The 19,546-nt window shown below is 49.1% G+C and overlaps 1 protein-coding gene across 4 annotated transcripts in view; it reads left to right on the forward strand.

Moving 5' to 3' along the window:
• The first annotated feature begins 4,780 nt into the window (after positions 1 to 4,780).
• The window catches only part of BCL2 (BCL2 apoptosis regulator), a 90,049-nt gene continuing 75,283 nt past the window's right edge, over positions 4,781 to 19,546 (forward strand). Inside the window, exons 1-2 of one of the 4 annotated variants that reach the window (XM_027451680.3) lie at positions 4,782 to 7,167; positions 13,304 to 18,388. In XM_027451680.3, the coding sequence (XP_027307481.1) occupies positions 6,583 to 7,167; positions 13,304 to 13,306 (588 nt within the window). In that variant the 5' untranslated portion in view covers positions 4,782 to 6,582 and the 3' untranslated portion in view covers positions 13,307 to 18,388. Of the gene's footprint in view, positions 7,168 to 13,303; positions 18,389 to 19,546 lie in introns of those variants that run through there. The other 3 variants (XM_027451677.3, XM_027451679.3, XM_038173909.2) reach the window with 3 other exon arrangements.

Consider the following 19,546-nt stretch of genomic DNA (forward strand, 5'->3'; position numbering starts at 1 on the left):
TCAATGTTGTTATCAAATTGTAGTGGAATGTGGCACTGAACTGACAAAATCTACCCTTACTGTAGGAGGTGCCACCAGCATATAACTGGGGCTTGTGCTCTCTGGAATTGCTTGTGAATCCTGATGAGCCATGTGATTCTCCTCCTTCCTAGTGGGAAAACAATGGAAATAATAGGTCCACAGTGGCTGTCTTTCTGTGCCACTGGTGGACGTGCAGCTGTATGTAAAATTGCTGTTCCAGCTCTGTGCTAGGAGTGCTTAAGTGAACAGCTAGCTCCAAGAAAATAAGTAAGGGAGAAATACCCCTAAGATGGTTACTGCCACATCCAGAATCGCAGTAGTTCAATCTTTTATAAAGTCATTCTTACTGAATTATCAGAGAGCCAAAGTCAAAAACGGATTGAGGAAAGCTTATGCTATCTGAAATGTTTTAAAGCCTGGGTGTTGGTGTTTTCAAGCCAAGGGGCCTGATGCTAATCCTGGAGTACTGGGCAGGTAACAGTTCTGCTCATAACTGCAGCTGTTGGCTTCTTCCCTTTCAATAAAAGTATCAGGGCAAAATAGATTGCTCTTCATTCCTGTAGGCAATTTAAAATGTAAAAGTGTAGCTTTCATTTTTATTTTTTTTAAAAAAAGGTAGATTTCAGTTAAAAGGCCGTATTACTTGATAGTTCCACTTTTTTTTCCCCTCTACAGATAGTACCAGACACACTCAAGAGCAGGTCGGTGTTTGTCAAAGCTGATAATAAAACCTTGTCAAGTCACTTGCTTTCCTCTGTCACTTGGGGGAGACTCTCACGAGAGCCAGAAAACTAAATGAGGTCTCCTGCCACACCTCCCATCATCATTTCCTTGCTTTCCAACTTCTACAGGCACTAAATTGGTTTAAAAAAAATAAATAAAACACCACACGAATCTGTTGTCGGTGGGAAGGGGTGAGGGGAATAATGCTGTTAAGGTTCTGAACAGAAACTTGCACTGAAGGAAGTAGAAAAGTGTGGTTTTATTTTTTTTAACCCCTGATGCTGCATATCGAACTTGGAGAAGTGGAAGCATTTTGAAAAACTGATTTGGGAAGGTTGGCTTTTGGTGAAACTTTGAAGGGAGAAATATGCTACTCAACTTGCTGTATGGTAGAGTGCCACTCAGGCAGACTGAAATTTTATTTTTCTAAGTTGAAAACAAGCTTGTTTTCAGCCTGGAGGGAAATCCCCATGTTAATTTTAAACCTTTCGAGTTCTAACTATGAAGTTAATTCTGTAGTAGTGCTGCTAGAGAAATATAAATAAACCCAAGAGGGTAAAGCAACACATACGTGCCTAATACTAGGCATGATACCAAACACTGAGAATTGATTTCCTTGGCCAAAGCAGAGTTAAATGTTGTAATGATACCAACAGTAAATAATGTGTAAAACAATAAGTCTCAAAAGACTTTGAAAGGTTCTCAGCACAATTTACCTGGTAGTGAAATATCCTTTTTAAAGCTGGTTTGAAGAAAGCAGTGAAAATGAAGTGTGTTGGCCTTTATCTCAAGGCGTTTACTCAAAAATGCTTTCCATTTTTTCTTTAAGGAGAAGGATTTCCAGCGGTGCCCATTGGGCCTGTTACACAGGGCTGGCTGCAGCTGTTTTGCCTCCCTCCACCCCTTACATCTTGGCAAGAAGTAAAGGTGGGTGAGGGATGAGTGCTGTAAGAGGGCTCTGAGAGGCAGGAGCTGTGTGGACCCTACGCCTCTCAGGCCGCTGCCTTTCCTGGAAAGTGCAATTAAGGCCCCATGAAATAAACTGTAATTGTAGGTTAAGCGGGCTTTCAACTTTTTACACTAGCTTTCTGTGCTCTGCAGACAAAAAGGATCCGCTCCGCACCTGTAACATTTGCAGCTCCGGGAGGATGAAAGGCGGCAGTCTCCCGTTTCAGGAATGTGCTCTGCAGAAGTGCTCATTTGTTCCAGTTAACCTGCTGCGGTCCCGGTTAAAAACGAGAAAAACGTTCATCCAGACTTCAGGGATGCTACTTTTTCCTTTTAATTTTGCACGCAGAAAGCCTTTTTAAGAAGTGCTGTGTACCACAGTGGATAGCAGCATTAGGCAGCACCGAGCAAAACAGAAGAGGTGCTCGTAGCAATAACCCGTGCTATGCAGTCAATAGCAAGGAATTAAATGCACGCGGGCAGGTCTCTAAAAGAGCATTCTTTCCAAGGCATTTTTTGTGGCTTGGCAAAGACACCGCAGGGCTGTGGGTGTCATGGTCTCATGGCCAGAAACAAACGCGCGAGGTCACGCAGTCAATAGCTACTTTTAGGCAGGGCAAGTTGCAGCGGTAGAACAGGCAGCTCCGGTGGGCACAAGGGTGTGCAGGGCAAACACAGGATGGTGTGGAAAGGAGAAGCACTGAATGCCATGAACGGAGAAACCCAGCTGAAGCGTAGCTGTGGCTGAAGCCCCACTGGACACGCCACCAGTTGGCATTTACGGTGTCACGGGCTGTACGGGGAGCAGCCCGGGGATTGAGTCCTGTCACACGGAGCAAACACACACCCCGCTTATTTGTGCCTGCTTAGGCAGCCCTTTAAGCAATTGCTTTTATGCAACCTGCCTGCTTGTGAGCATAGGAAATAAAAAAGGCAGAAAATAGGAAATAAAGGCCCAAGTACAGGCAAGGAAGCTGGCTCACCAAAATTATCTGTCCTTTACACTGCTGGGCCTGGCTGATAGCCCTTGTCCATGCTCCTGCCCCACTTAATGCTGCTTTCATCTGAGCTGCTGCTCGTCTTCCTAATTTACTTCCGATCTTTTCTGCAGCTGATTCTTTTTATTCATCTGATGAACTTCAGTGGTCCCACTCACGTGAAGATAGACGTGCACAGAAGGCTCTGCAGGATCAGATGTTCGGTAGCCGACCTGTTATGCTGCTACCTGACAGCACAGCAGTGATTTCTTAGCTGACTCTGTGCGTTCGTTTCATGTTCCTCGTTACATCCTGAGCCTCCCTCACTGCTTTGTTCTATATACCCCCAAAAAACATGTTGCCTGCGTTTTGGATGCCTTTTTAGCTGCTGTTTTATCCCGCTGAGCTCAAACAAACAAGGCAAAAACCGGTACTGTAATGCAAACTTGTGAAACTTGAATACACGCTCATCACCCACTCAGGTGGCGTTATAATTGGGTTTAAGATGCCGCTCCCTTCAATTGCAGGCATAAATGCAGGTCAGCTGCAATGCATTGGACACAATAAGAAAAAAGAAAAAAAAAAAAAGACTTTAAATGCACCTTTTTTTTTTTTTTAAACCAGAACCCGGTTTGTCCTTCCTCAAGGCACAGTTTTGTTTCCCAATGACTCACCCTTAATGCCCTAGTTTAAAGCAAGCAGTTCCTAGGATTTTTCTCGTGTGGTTTCCATCTCTTGGTCACAGCCGTGTTTGGTGTTAGCAAGCTTTCCTGTCAGTCATGACTGCTGTTGTCATATTAGCCTTTCAGAAAGGCTGGGATCTCTCATTGCTATAGCAAAGTGCTGGATGTTGTAGGGGGAAAAAAAAAAGCATCCTTACCAAACCCCCTCCAAACAGAACATCTCCTGAAGTTTTGCTGTACCTGTTGCTACCAGAAATCGGTTACAAATTCTAAAACTATTTTCCTGTTCACATGTTCTCTGCTCGTTTCGATGGTCTCACACGTCCCCCCACACGAAATGCCCTGAGCAAATCCCGTGGCATTTTCCACGCCTCCTTATCAGGAGCGACGCATCCCCAAAGCCTTCCCTTCGGGGGGCTGCCACCCAGCATCCAGGCACCTGGCCACGCCGGGAGGGGACCCAGGGGACACAGGGGACTCCTCCTTCCCTCTCCCGGCAGGAGGGAGGAAAAAAAAATAGTGCTGGGGGGCCAGCGGCGGCCGCTGGGTGGCAACAGCATCCCGCCGGGGCTGTGCCGCAGGGTGCCGGCTCGGGGGTGCAGGGGGGGCTCCCTGAAGCGAAAGGGGGCGTCCCTGCTGGGGGTGGGGGGCTTCTCGTCGGCAGCCCCCTCCCCAAGAGCTTTGTCCTCCTCGGAATGGGGACTGGAGGGAAAAGGGGGGTGAAGGGGCAGCATCCCTGCCCTAGGGACCCCCCGTCGGAGCAAACGCCCGGTCCAGGCTTAATTCATATGTTTTTTTTTGTTTTTTTGTTTTTTTTTTGTTTTTTTTTTTCCTGGGGGGTCGTACAATGGGATCGTCATCCCCATCACCCTTGGGTGGGCTTGTAGACAAAACCAGGCAGGGTGAATCAATCGGGCTTCTGGCGCATCTCCCTCCTCAGCAGAGGGAGGCGCTGAGCAGCTCCTCGCCCCCCTTCCCCTGGGATTTCTCCCCCTCCTCCCGGCCCGGCACCGCTCGTCCCTGCCCTTCGGCCCCTTGCCCTCCTGTCCCCCCTGAAGCCCCCCGGGCCGGGTTTAGGGGGGCACGGGGCGCCCCCTCCTGCAAAAAGCCCTAAAATTCCCCTTACCCACGGGCAGCGGCAGCAGGTGCGCGCCGGGGCTGCAGCGGGGGCAGCCCCCGGGGGCTTTTACAGAAGGGGGCGCCTCGGTTTATTCCTCACCGCCCTTAGCTTTTCTATTTTGTATATTTTGTATTTTTGTATTTTTAATTTTTAATTTATTTTTAATTTTAATTTCTTCTTTGGAAACAAATCCGTGCAGCCGCAGCGACCTCGGGGGGGCGGCGCGGAGCCACCCGCGGCGCTGCCGGCCCCCGCCGCCCGCTTCCTCGGGGGAGGAGGAGGAGGAGGAGGAGGAAGAAGAGGAGGAGGAGGAGGAGGAGGAGAAGGAGGAGGAAGAGGAGGAGGAGGAGGAGGCCACCGCCCCGCCCCGCCGCCGGCCCCAGCCCCGCGCCCGCCGCGATGGAGGGCGGGCCCGGGCGGCGCGGGGCTGCTCGCCCTCTCCCCCTTTCCCTTTTTTATTTTTTTTTCCTTTTCACCCTTTTTCCCTTTCCCTATTTTTTTCCCCTCCCACCTTCCCCCCTTTTCTTGAATGAACCGTGAGGCGGAGCTCTAGCAACCCACGGCGGCCGGAGCCTCCCCCCTTCCACCCCCTCCCTCCCCAACGGGGCTCCGCTCCTCCCCGCCTCTCCCCGCCCCCGCTGCGCTCCGCTCCCCCTTCACCCCCCTCCTTTACCCCCCCCCCTCAGCCTCCCGGAGCCTCCCGGAGCCGCCGCCGGCAGCAGCAGCAGCGCGGGGAGCCCGGAGGAGCCGCCCGGAGCCTTGCGCGGCCGGGCAGCGGTGCCCAGCGGTGCCCAGCGGCGGTGGTGGCGGTGGTGGTGGCGGCCCGTCCGCGCCCCTCGTCGCCTTCTCCTTCCTCCTCGGGTACAAAAGCGGCTGGGGAAATGGCATTATTTCTGCCCGGGGCCACGCTCGCCAGCCGCTCGCCTCCTTTTTTAAAAAAGCAGCAAAACCGCCCGACGCTCCTGCTGGTGAAAAAGAATTGATTCCTTTCCTTTTATTATTATTTTTTTTAATACGTATTTTTATTATTTTTTTTTCATTATTATTTTTTTTTCATTATTATTTTTTTTTCATTATTATTTTTTTTTATATGTGTGCGTGTGTGTGGAAGCGCCGGGCTCCTGCGATCGGTGTCTGAATGAAACTACGTAAATGCATCTGCCCCTACGGCGCACTGGAGGGAAAAAACGGAGCGCTTCGGCCACAGCCTGCCCTCAGATGTGCTTCAGCTGCTCTCCAGGATTTGCCGTCTCTCCGGAGCTGTTCGCCTCCCCGGGCTCCGAGGCGGGATTTTCTGAGCTTTGACAGATCTCCGGAGATGCCTCTTAAACGGGAGTCTGGGAAAAAACATTGGAAATCGTAGGGAGCTTGGTTTTGTGATTTTTTTTGTTTTTTTTTTTTTTTTTGCCCCTTTCCCACCCCCTCGGGGACTTGAAGCATCAAAGCGGCCGGAGCTTAACGTTTCTGAAGACTTGGCGATGTTTGGGTCGTGCTGTTGCTGGTGTTTTGTTTAGAGGAAACTTGACAGAGGAACATATTTATAGTCCCAAGTAAGTACTTTACAGAGGAAATTTAGTTGGTGTCACTTAAAAGAGCGGTGTCGAGGTTTCTAGCTTGCAGGGCGTCGGATTAGCGCTCGTCCAAGGCTGCCTTGCAGGTCGCGTTGAGTTGCAGCCCTGGCGGTGTGCGTTCGCCCGCTCCTCCGTGTCCCCGGTGGCTCGGCGCCGAGGGGAAAATGCACCTGGTTCTGAATAAGTGGGATACTTTTGAAAATGTGTCTCCGCACCGAGGAGGAAGTGTTTTCTAAAGCAGGTTTATAATAAGTAATAAATGTGCGTCTGGAAGTAGAGTATTTACAGCGTTTTTTTTTAGCCCGTATTTATACCGTGCATCTCAAAGCGAGGAGGCAACACTGAGAAGACAACCGTACCTCCGAGACCCTGGGAACTCCCCCACGTCACCATGAATGAAACCGTGCCCGCTACCGTAACTGGATTATAATTTTTTTGGTGTTATTAAATTTATTGTCATTGGCTGCTTTACTTTTTTGGGTTCATCCTGCCCCTCTTCTTCCTCTCTCCCTTCCTCTTGCTGCTCCCTCTCGGAAATCATGGCTCATCCCGGGAGAAGAGGCTACGATAACCGGGAGATAGTGCTGAAGTACATCCACTATAAACTCTCGCAGAGGGGATACGACTGGGCTGCCGGCGAGGACAGGGCGCCCGCGCCTACGGCTCTCGCTCCTGCTGCTGCTGCGGTTGCTGCTGCTGGGACTCCCTCCCGCCACCGCCCCGCCGGGCTGCTGTCCCCGCACCCCGAGCCCCCCGGCTCGGCTGCTGCTAGCGAGGCGCCCCCGGGCGAGGGGCTGCGCCCCGCGCCCCCCGTGGTTCACCTCGCCCTGCGCCAGGCCGGGGACGAGTTCTCCCGTCGCTACCAGCGGGACTTCGCCCAGATGTCCGGCCAGCTGCACCTGACGCCCTTCACGGCCAGAGGCCGCTTCGTGGCCGTGGTGGAGGAGCTCTTCCGAGACGGGGTGAACTGGGGCCGGATCGTGGCCTTCTTCGAGTTCGGCGGCGTCATGTGCGTGGAGAGCGTCAACCGGGAGATGTCTCCCCTGGTGGACAGCATCGCCGCCTGGATGACCGAGTACCTGAACCGGCACCTGCACAACTGGATCCAGGACAACGGAGGCTGGGTACGTGCCCCGTGCTTTGCTTTCCTGCTCCGATGGCCCGTGGCTGGGGTGGCTCTGGGGCTCACGGGTGTCCACGCGTGCTCACCTCGGTGCAAGCCTTGGGATGTGAGGTTTGCCTGTTGCATCTTTGCACCGGTGTGGGCCTTCTGCTGGCTCCTCTGCTGTCGGGTGTCACCTCGTGGTGGGGCTGCAGTGAAACAATGTTGGTTTTTAAGTGGGGGGGAGCAGCTGCAGCTCCCTCCTCAGGTGCTGAAAGGCCAAGCAAGGTGCCCTCTCCATCGGAGGGCTCCGCTTTCCCATCCCCTTCGCCCACCAGTGGCATCAGTCCTGGCCAAGGCTTGTTCCAGCACAGCATGGGAAGGGGTTACAGAGGCTGGGGATGGGTACAGGGGGTGGCAGGTCCTGGATGTGGACATCCCTGCATGTTGGGGTGACGCGTGTGTGGGGACACGGTGCTAGAGGCAACCAAATGGGCAGGTGACTGCTGGTGCCACGGCGGCAGCTGGAACAGGGCTCCGTGGCAGAGATTGTTTCTGGGGTGAGAAGTCTGTCTTTGTCTCACCACGAAACAAAGGTGCCGGGAGACGGGTCCGTGGGATTGTTCCGGAAAATATAGTGTTTGTTGTGAAGTCAAATGCGGATATGTTTCCAGGATAGAAGGCACCTCTGGCTGAGGTTGATTTTTAGCATCATCCAGAAAGGGAAGATTTCCACTTGTGGAAAATGGACAGGTTTTACGCTCGTAGTCAATCAAGCACCCTCCCTTTTTCTCTCTCTCTTTCCAAAATAAATAACCACATTTGGAAGTGGAAGGGTATTTCTTTCCTTTTTCCGGTATTAATTGACATGCTGTGACAAAATGTGGTCCCAGCCACTCTCCCGCAAACCAAACCTGCTGAACGTATACAAAGCTTGCGAAATTCATGTGTTGGGGTGAGACCAGGCAACAGCTGTACCAAAGAAGAAACTTTACGTACGGGCTGAGAGCGAGCATCAGTTACCTGGAAATGGAGGTGTGCTGGCCAGGAGATCGGTAATTCCAGGCTCGGTCTCCCGTGAAACACAGGCAGCAAGAGGACTTGGTTGCATGGCATGCCTTTGGGGGAGGTGTGTGTGAAGGAATGGAAAATACAGCATGTGTTTCCCAGTTTGTAAGCCCAGCATTTGCAAAGCGTTACATTTTCAGCGTTTGGTCCCTCTCTGGCTTAGCGTTACACTCGGTGGCATGCCGCCCACGTTGACCATCTATTAAAGCGTGAAGGCATTGCCTTCCCTCTGCCGAGCCCACCTGAGCCGAGGGCACGAGTGTCTGGGGATGTGGGGGACATGAGCATGCTGCCCCAGCGAAGGGAGGAAGACTTCGGGGCCTTCTTCTCAGCCGAAATCTCCCAGAGTGTGCTGCAGGTCCCTGGCTGCAAGCCGCGCTCCAGGCGGGACCTGGAGCTTCCACCCAGAAAGAAAAAACTCACGGCTCGTGGGGCCAGGAGGGGGAGCAAAAAATGTGTGCGCGCACGTGCGTGTCTGTCTGTCTGTATATACACAGGCAGGCATGTGTGGGTGTGTACGTGTGTGTGTATACGTGTGCACGTATGTATAGGCAGTGATTCCAGCACCTAGTGGTTGGGACCACGCTTGGGAAGAGGGAGACCTGTGCTGTGATCCCCTGTGTCACAGATCACTGCCCGGGGGTTGCTGCTGTTGTTTTTCTCCCAAAGCAGATGCTGCGGTGGAACTGGGGGGGAAGGTGAAAAAAAAAAAAATCAGTAAAGAGTTCAGGCTGCCAGAGAGCTTCTCTGGTTAAAACACGAGCAGCGAAAGGGTTAGGGATTTCCAGCTTGCTCTTCTGGGCTGGGATGCCTAACTTGTGCGTAAGTCCCACTTCAGGCTGGAAGCCCGTTTGTGGAGCTGGGGCCCACGGCTTGCTGCAGAGCCAGTGAAGTCATCCTGTTGACTCCAGCGAGCTTTGGATCAGATCTGTAAGCACGCTGGAGATGCATTGTCCTGTGGGCGTAGTGTATGAGGAGAAACGTAAATACTGAATAAAAATGCGAATGTGAACGGGCAGGTGTTACCAGGAATGATTGGCCAGATAAGGCGAAAGCTGCAGCACTTTCTCGATGGTTAGAAATAGACGTAACTTAAACTAGAATCACTAAATGCCTTTAAAAGGCAAAGATGCTTCTTATCGCCAGCCATTTAGCTGTTTATTGAGGTTTCCTATAAGCAAAAGCTCCTGATGCTGGGTACGTGTGATGCCACGTACTGCTGCGTGTGATTTGCAACATGCGTATGGAAGATGTGCAAAGTACTACGCCACGGTGGCTTTTGCCTGATGGTTGGTACCTCTGAGTCATTTGGTTAGTATTAAGCACAGGCAGAACCTTCTAGCTCGTTACAAGGAGTTAAAGACTAAATGAAGTTTCAAGTGCAGCTCTTGGGATCCTCTCTTCAGCCAGAAGAAATCAAGGGTGACATGGGGCAGTGGATCTCTGGATCCTTTTCTTTTTTTTTCCCCCTCCTAATTTTCAGGACACATCAGTGGAAAAGCATGCTTTAGCACAACTCTGTGAAGCACTCAGTCTTCAGCTTGGCACTTGTACCATGCCCTGCATGCAAAGCTCATGACAGTGTCGTCAGTGGCTCTTCCTAAGCAGCTGATCACCTTGTAGGTGGCTGTGCTTTGGAGGACCTCAGTGTAACCTTACGCAACATCTCCGTATCACCCAGGCTCCCTGGTGCCTGCTTTTGTAGCCCCATCTCCCGCTTCATGTCTAGCTTCCTGGCATGCTGGGGATTTGTGGGCTAATGAGAGGCCGTGCAGCATCAGGACATGGTTTAGGAAGAGAGCGTTGCAGTTAGTCATGAGTGTGTGTTACGCAGCAAGCACGCTGGACAGCGCGTGTGTGCTTTTAGGCTATTGTATGGGCCTGGGGCTTACACCCAGGTCTGAAGCTAGGCTGAAGTGTCTTCGTTATTAACCTTCCTATTCTGAATCCGTTCTGGCAACATGTTGGCCATGTGTTTTTGGAAGGATGTGAATTAACAGCATGGCAATATGAAGCATGATATTTTGCTCAAAACTTAGAGAAAGCAACAGATGGATACTGCCTGTTCGAAGGCTCTAGTATTAGCTTGTGGTTCTGGTGGCAAGTAAATGCAGCTTTCAAAGATTTTCACATAGGTCAGGATACCGCAATATTGTACTTTGGCCTGATAACATCTTTACTGTGTGACAAAAGAAATAAGAGGAGGACCAGCTCACCTCGACAATTTTGTGATTCTTAGTGTAATGCATGCTTTCTGATTGGCACCTGTATGACTTCATTTTATTTTCTAGTGCCTGATGTTTTAGTGGCAGGAAGGCTGGCTTTGCAGTGGACTAGCACGCATTACAGCTTTAAACTTTGATGTAGGGAATATGAAATGTGGTGCAGCTGGTGTAATACGGGCAATAACTGCATTTGTCTTGCAGCTACAGGTTCTACAGGTTCCCCCTTGGGGCACTCAACATCAGGTGTGTAGGTCTGTTAGCTGTGCTCCGCTTTGGGGTCTGGTAGTCCTGCACACGGCTTTTCTCGTGAGCTTTCCAAGAAAAAGCAAGACTTAGCACAAGAACATGAGAACTACGGAAGGAGATGCAGGTGCCATCATGTACATGTAGACAGATAGATCTTTGATGTCAATGTAAAGAGGCCCAGGTGAGAGAAGCCTCATTGTGTTGAAAATTTAGAAAACATCATTTTAAATGATAACATTGGTGGTTAAACCAGGGATGTGATAGCTGTACACTTCCGTCCAATGCTGTTCTGTTATCACGGTTCTTTATTCTGTCCCAGGGTTGAGGGCAGATACAGAGAAGGCTTTAAGCACCTGAGGTGGGCCTCAGGTGGAAGATTAGGGTTTGCTCCCTCTATATACCCACAGCCACCTTGGAGTCCTCAGGCTCCTGCAAGTCCTCACCCGAGCCATTTGGGAGCAGCCCTGCCTTGCTCAGGGACGCTGTTCCTGAGGCCCACCATGTCCCAGGCCTAGCAGGCGTCCTCTGGGCCTGGCCATCGTCACTTGCAAATGTAGCCATGGATAAGCCCCTGCTTGGCCTAGCAGGTTCATGGTTAAAGTCTGCTCCCAGGGTTTTACTAGGAGTCTGTCTCCAGCCTGAGGGATTCTGCTCCTGTGCTTCTGACATCTCAGGAGGCTTTGTTTGCTGGATGGCAGCTGGTTTTGCTGAGGTGTCCTCTATTTTGTTAACGGGGCTCCTCTTTCTGCAGTGGTGAGGTTTCATTTGGTGGAGGAGGAGGAAGCCGAGTGTCCAATTCCTGCTCTCTGATGTGCTTTCTGAGGTGACCATCTAAAGCTAAACATGTTGATGCTTCTTGCACCAGCAGCTAGACCCCAGGTTTCCCATTTCCTGGGTTGACTGCACCGATCACTGAGCTTCCTCCTTTCTTTTATTTTTATTTTTTAAATTTTTTTCCCCCTCTATTCTGCTTGGTTTGTTGGCACACCTGGAGAAGGAAGCACAGAGAGAGAAATCACCCTGTGGCAATCCACAGACCGATCGTTCCAGCAAGGGGTGGTGGATGCCTATAGCAGGACAGCGCTATCCCTTATGGATGCCAGTGGGATGCAGGGGCCTGCCTATGTATGAGGACTGACACTGTGTCCCTTCCCAAAACTGCCCACACTTTTCCTGCGTGTTGACTTGTCCTGTGCATGGCAGGGCCATGCTGGCAGTCAGGTGCCCCCGCAGCAGCGCAGGCGCCGCGGGTTTTGTCAGTGAGAGGCGGCCTTGCCACGGCTGAATCCCCTGTGGGGCTAACCCCAAGTCACTGTTTGACTGTCGAAAGGAAGCGATCTGAAATCCACCGAGTGAAATAAATGAATTGGCAGTTTCAAGTGTTGCACCTTCTAGGTCCTTTTGCCAGTTTTTGTGGCTTTGTGGGTTTATAATCGAATTCGCAAAATATTATCAAAATATTTTTCTTTTTGCTGTTGCCGAAGAGAGAGAAATTCATTCTGCGGGGAAGTTGTGTGGCGGCAGGGAGGGAAGAACGAGGAGAGAAAGAAAACAACTCTCGCTCCCCAGTCCCTTTCAAATGTGACAGCTTTCCGCGTAACCTGCAACAATGTTAGGTTGCATATTTTCTCAGAAGTCTTTTTCTTTTCTTTCTTTTTTCTTTTTTTTTTTTTTTAATACATGTATTAACCGTGACCTTTAAAATTTCAGAACCACTGGTCTTGGTTATGGAGGTGATGTCATTTGCCTTGATCTTGCAAAGAACCGTGAAGTTCAAACAGCAATCCTATTAAAAAGTTCTGCTTCACTTTCAGTATTGAGAAAGAAGGCAGCTCTGTGTCTGCGTCAGTGCAGGCCCCCTCGAGCTGCTGCTCTGCTGAAAAATAAGTGGCTTCGTTTTGCCCGTACGTCACTTCAAATTAGGAGTGGGCAGAGTCCCGAGACTGGAGCAGTGATGTGTGAGCCTGTGTGTGGAGCAGGAGCGTTTTCTCAGGGGCCAGGTACCAAGGCCTGGGCTCCTTAATGCAGCACAGGGGCTGTATATCACGTCTCAAACAAAATTAAGCCCTGTGGTTCATCCTTGCGTACTGCTCTAAGGTCTGTTGGGCCTGTGATGGTGGAGAAAAGTGGGTGGGGAGACAGGAGCGATGCTTGAGTGTCGCTTTGAAACCTCTGGTTTGGTTTTTGGCATGCAGGTGAGCCAGCCTTTCTGTGTCCTTATTCTCCCTGTGGCTTCACAGCCGCCAGGCCAGGCTGGCCTGCAGGTCTCAGCGGCACCTGGCCACACTGCACGGGACCCTGCTGCTCCTGCCACCGCTGCAGCTCCTGGCATGGGGCATGGGTGGTCACGGCGTGGGTTGGCAGCTTTGGCAGGAGGGCAGTTGTAACCAACACACAGCGTGATAGATGGGGTTAAGTAACAAATCTCTGACCATAAAATGAGTTTGTCACAGAATGGTTGAAGTGTGAAGGGACCGCGTGAGGCCATCTGGTCCAACCCCATGCTCAGGCAGGGCCACCCAGGGCAGTCAGCCCAGGACCACATCCAGATGCTTTCTGAAGATCTCCAAGGGTGGAGATATTCCAGCCTTTTGACTATTGCGTTTTTGTCCTTTTTAGTAACCCAGGTGAAGGTGAAGCATGTGACTGCGCTGATGAAAGCACAGCTGCCTGCCTGATCACGAGCAACCAGGACGAGCTCCCCACACCCCTCACATGCATTTTCATTCGGCTGCTTTTTTTGCTTTTTTTTTTTGGCTGTTTGCCCATTCCGTTGTTCTGCCCCATCTGCAGCTGGTGGTCCCAAGCTTTCCTCACCCTCCCTTCCCATAAGCGCTGCTTGTGCGGCGATGCAAAGCCACAGCCTTGCTCACCCCATCTCCCCCAGCGCCGTGTCCCCATGGGGTGGGCAGGTCGTGCCCCATGATGGAAAGCAGAGCCTGGCACGTGGTCCTAGGCAAGGCCACCCAAGCAATACCCACAAAAGCATCCCACAGCACCCTCCGGGATGGCTGCTAATGATCTCCCACCGAACTGTGTGGGGCCAGACCCTGCCCACCTCCCCTCCCTCATGAGGCTCATCACCTCCATGGCCCTGCTCTTCTGGGTTTTGTTTTAATGCATTTACCAGTGGGCTCCTACCTGGTCATTTAGCAATGATGATAACGCGTGTTCCTCCGTGGCGGCAAAATACTGATTATTTCTGAGGGCAGTTCTGGCCTGCTCTATTTTCCATTTCATGTATAATAATAGGATGGATGAAGGTGTGCGGTGCCATAAATCTTCTCTTCCGCAGCCGGATAGCATCCAGGCCTTCTTGGCAAACATGAATGCCGATGACAGATTTGAGGGATTTTTATTTTACTCTGGCTTTCAGTTTCATTAACAATCTGATGGCTTTTATTTTTCCTTTTTTTTTTTTCTTTTTTCTTTTTATTTTTTTTTTTGGCTCACGAAAGACTATGAAACCAAATAACTTTTCCAAACACATCTAAAAGTCTGGAATTTATTTTGTGTTATTTTATACTAATTCTGGTTTGCTGTCGTAATGATTGCATATTGGTAGACTTTGCTAAATTCCCCTCACTGGAAAGTTCCTTGCAGGTTTCTGGATCTTACAGCTAATGAGTAAGAAAACAAATCTGATTTTAGAAAGTGTTGCCATTGACTTCAATAGGAACAGGAAGAGGCACTTAATTGGACAATTGTAGTTGTGTTTACTTTGTATATGCGGCAAGAAAAATAAGATCAAATGAAAAAGCCACAGGTTTTCAACTAATAGAAAAAAAAATAGTCTTTTCTGCAACGCACGATTAACCTTTTGTAGCTGTTTCCATGGAAGAGCTCTGGGAGGAAGTACTAAGCTGGGTTCAGGGAAGGTTTAGGTATTTATAAGGGTAAGGAGAACATCTGTACTTACGTTCAAATAAAACTGCTTTGAAGGGCAATCATACACCTTGATGAAACAGAGGATATATTTAATGTTAGCTGCTGAAATTAGAACACTAAGTGCTGCGGGCAGACCTTTCTCTGGGGCATGTTATTTCATAGTTTTCTATTTTTTAAGAGTCCCCACACCACTGAATTTACTCCCGCACAGAGTAACTGAGGATCTGTTATGCAATTCTCACATTTAGAGTCGGTTAAAAGAAAAAAAAAAAAAAGTCAACATCTTTCAGTGCATGTATCATTTTATTGCTATTTTATTTTACCGGAGGAAGAAAGAGGATGTTTCCATTTTGCTGTCTGCGAAGCCAGCTTGGTGGTGGGCTTCAGGGTACTTCAGTGAGTCATTTAAGTATATGTGCCAGCTACAATCAAAATGAAAAGGCCCTGTTTTCCCCACATAGTGATTCAGAGGCTGTCACGTAGTTGTTACAGAAGGCAGCTGAGAGTCAAAACTCAACTGCCTCTCCTTGGCGCTAGCACTGAATACCCTTACATGATTTGGGGCAGATCATTAACAGCTCTCTTTTTCAGTCAGCCCCCTATGAGATGGGTAATCTTGCTAGCTGTGCATCATTACAGGTCTGGGAACTGTGTTGACCCGCATGATATCAAGAGATGGGCTGATGGTTTTTAATTGGGGAAAAAAAAATGTCATGCGAGATACATTATTGAACAAAAAGAGGTGAGGTAGAAGAAAGAAGAAAAAAAATAAATTGAAGTTAGACTTAAACTATTTCCAATATGCTGTTTGGATGTGTTTAGCAATACTTGCGAAGCAAACGTTAGAAAGATTTGTTTCAGCTGTTGATTTGTAGTTTCTATTTGGGAAAAGGGCGAACAGCATGAGGAATGGCAACTTGCCACTTTATTTTTTTCCTTTATGTATCAGCACAGTTCATCAGGCATTTGTTTAATGGGGGAGATTTTCCTTCCTTTTCCATTCCCACAAAATGCACATGTAACAGCTGATGTGGTGCTTCAGGGGAAGGAGTAATAAGCTATGTTATATGCACAGATGCAAAGTGTCTTTGTGCACGCTTACTCCTTTGCTTCCATTCAGATGTAGGCAGAAAAAGCAATTTTAAAACAAAAATATTTTTTTAAAAGTGTCTAGTAATCAAACCTTTGGGCTTGACCATGAGGTAAACATTAGCTTAAGCTATCTTTCTGAATTGAGGCTTATGAGAGAAAATTCCGACTGCTTGCTCTGCAGAGACTTGGGTGACTCAGTGGAAAGTCAGGACAGGTCCTTGGACTGGAGGCCAACGAAACGCCTCGAAACGCCTCCTCCTGCGGTCCCAGAAAGTCCTGTGTTGTGTCTTCAGGAGGAATTAACTACTGTCAACTTCATCTTTAAAGGGAAGGTCTTGTTTCTGAAGAAAACTCATCATATATTCAGAGTGTGTAATATGAAATGTAGGAGGGGGATCCTATTTCTATCTTTTTTTTTCCTAGTAAAAAAGAATTAAAAACGATTCAAAGGAGAATTCATATGCAGTAGTAAATGAGTGGGCATTTCAATTAGCAAAATAAGATGATCGGTGTTACCTATCGGTTAGATTTTCTTAATCAAGGATGTATGCACAGCTCAAGTAAGAAATGGCACTGAAAAAAACTGAAGGAAAAAGCTCCCTCGTTCATAATAAAAGTAAACGCTACATTGTGCTCCAAGTGTCTGCGAATTTAAGTTCAGTTAGACGCATCCAAAGACCCTTGACTGAAGTCATCTGGCAAATCACACTAAATTATGCTGTCTAAATATCTAATCCCCCGTCTGCTGATTGATGCGAAAGGTCCCGACTATAACCCAGAAGGAGGCCTAATGCGCGTATTATTTTCAAGTTCTTGCTTGGCCCGTTCCCTTCTTCCTTGCCCAGAGCCACTAATGCGCGGCAATAAATAGCGCCGCTGCTCTGAAGCCTGCAGAGGGAAATGCTTTCCTCCTTCCCGCGCTGGAATGCGGCAGCAGGGCACACCGGGAAGGGAGGAAATAAAATCCCTCATTTGAAATGTCAGGTGGCAATCAGGCCGCAAATAAATGACCCAGCCTGGAGTTCGCTCAGGCTTCTGCGGTAGCTCACGGCTGTCTGCAAAAAAGGCTGCAGGAGAAAAATCGCCTGCCTGGCTCTGGACTGGATGCATGGCATCCTGGCCCGATTGCAGTCGATAGCTTTTTTTTTTCCAGTGCAGCAGAGCTTCCCCCAGGACACAGCGGTGTCTGGCATCATCTAGCAGGCAGCACGCGGGCAGAGCCCCGGCACAGCTCCACAAAGTGCCATACAAAGGCTTGGCTGGGGTGGGTGCTTGGGCACATCTGTGCAGCGCTGGAAAACTACAGAAAGGCTTCCTCAGGTTTGCTTGGCCCTGCTCAGCCAGTAAAGTGTTTCTCAAAGCCAGGGATGAGCTGACGAGGACCAGCTAATGTTTACCTCATGGTTTACCTCTGGTCTGGGTGGCACAAGGGGTGGGGAAACTTTATGAGGCATTTCTCTGTACTTTTCTTCCCATCTGCTAAGGGTGGTTGTTTCCCTAGGAAAATAGTGTATTTATTTTGCAAGAAATAAAAAACTTGTTTTCCTGTGTTTGTTGTTTGTTTTTTTTTTTTAAATTATTATTTATTTTTCCAACCCAGGGAGAAGGATGTTTTGGGGTATGGTAACGCATTCTGCAGGCTGGGGCTGTTGTGACAGCTTAATGGGCTGAGTGAAGATGCAGCGTTGGCACGACGTAGCGCTGTGTAAATGGGCTTAGGGTTTGTTTTAGAAAGCTTGCTCGCTTTTTCCCCTCTCTGCTCCCTTCTGTCCCTCCTGCAGACACAAATACATCATTCCCACAAATGAAACTGTTTAATTTTAATAACTGGCCTAGAGCTAAAACTGACAGTGGGAGCGGAGCTGGTTTGCCGTCACTGACAGCTGGAATAAACTACCTGCTTCCTCGCAAGGGATGGACAGCCAGCTTGTTTGTTTTTGAGGACATTTTGATCCCTAAAGAAACACCTCTCAGCTAGAAATGTCAGAAGCCAGGGCGACGTGATGCTGTTTTTCTGCTGTTTAGAAGCAGGGCTCCAAGGGTGGTGGAGAAACGTGGTGGGCAGAGGTCCCTTTTCTCTCTCCCTGTTTTCAGAGCAACTCCTTATCACGAGGTGTCGGCCCCACCAGTGCCTCGGGAGAGGCTCGGGGTCTCTCTGGAATAAGCTTCCTGTGGTCAAGGTCCCTGCCAGATCGGTTGGACAAAAGCTCTTCTGTACAGCTGAGAGGTTTTGAAAACCCTGCGTTGTGGCAATGAAGGGTGGGTGATTCGTTAGGCATTAAATAATTTTGCAATGACTGGTTTTACCTCTGGCTCCGTAAGAAAGTCAGCCTCTTATTTTGCCAGTTCTCAGAAGAAAATGGCAGCACTCCCATTTCCTCTCCTCCTCCCTCAAGGCCTGCCACCCTTTTTACTTTTATTTTTTCCTCCCAGGGCCATTAGACAAGATGCAAATTATTCTTAATAGGGCCAGAACAATGCCGTGTTCCCAGCGGAATAGTTAAGGGTCAAAGCCATCGTGTGCCAGCCCTCGGCATGATACTAATTTTGGCAGTGTCCCCTTCTTGTGCCCCAGACCTGGGAGTGTCCCGAGGCGTGACATGGTGGCAATGGGCATTGGCCTCAGCCCCTGGCCTTGGATTAGTCTCCGGAGCTGCCCTGCTGCAGCCCAGGGACCTGGCATCCTGCTGGTGCTTTCACTCTGGCAGGTCCATGGAGCCATATCTTCACCCCAAGTTTTGGTGGATGAATAAAGTGAAAAAGGAACACTTGATTTTATAAAGTACTTAAAGTATTGGTGTGGGTCTTTTTTTTTTTTTTCTTCTCTCCTTTTTTTTGACCTTGCCAGGAATTCTGCTGGATCCCCAGTGCTGCAAACACGGCCGTCCTTACCTTTAAAACGTAGCAGGAACCTCACTGAAGTCATTGACTTCCAGGGGAACGGGATCAGAGGGCTGAAGCGGAAAGTGAAACTCTCTAAAAACAAAAATGCAACAGAGGAGCCTCCTTTTATTTTCAAATTGAGCCTCATGCAAAAAGTAAACACCTGGCACAAATGACTAATGCAGGTTTGTCAAGGGGGTGATCAAACACATGCTGAATTCAGCAGCATGTTTTGCACCAAGTTCGATGGGGTTTGCCTCGGACCCGTAGCAAGACAGGCAAGAACATTTTTCTACAAAAAAATGTCATTTAAAAAAATGTGGAAAATTCTCCTGTTCTACCTCCTACATGTTTCTATTGTCAAACAGTCACTGATCTTATTTTAGACTTGACCTTAATGTTCTTTCCACAGCACGCAGGCTGAATGACATGTTATTCAAGTTCTCAGACAATATTATGATATATCTGCTTTTATATTTAGCTGTAACTTTTATTCTCCTTATAAACAAACCCACCTAATACAACCACCACCTATCCAGGGAAAGTATTTCCATTCCCCTCGGTTTAATTTGGACAAATTTGGCATGAAAACATTCAATAGTTCCATAATAACCTTTGCAACAGGATGCCTGCTGTGCTGACATGCAGGTCTACAGCGAGCTGTACCATGTGCCAGGAAATTGCATTCTTAAGAAAAATCTAGACATAAATTTTGAACAATCAACGCTTAAATTTTGAGAACTCTGGCGTGAGCTGTTATCTGCCTCATGGGTTTTTGCTTTAATAGCTTTTTGCTCTCTGAGCTGTGCCTCTCTGGGTAGGCTGTACCTCTCGGGTCCGACTGTGCTGAGCCCTGTCATGTGGAAAGGGGGACAACTTGGTTGTTTCTCTGTTGTTGTTTTGTGTCCTCCAGCATCCCACCTTGGTGCAGCCGGGGGCTGGTTTCTCTCCAGAAGAGAGTAGAGCCTAGCTGGAAGTTTTGCAGGCTGGTGCTTAGCT

This window comes from Anas platyrhynchos, chromosome 2 (assembly GCF_047663525.1).
Source record: "Anas platyrhynchos isolate ZD024472 breed Pekin duck chromosome 2, IASCAAS_PekinDuck_T2T, whole genome shotgun sequence".
NCBI lineage: Eukaryota > Metazoa > Chordata > Aves > Anseriformes > Anatidae > Anas > Anas platyrhynchos.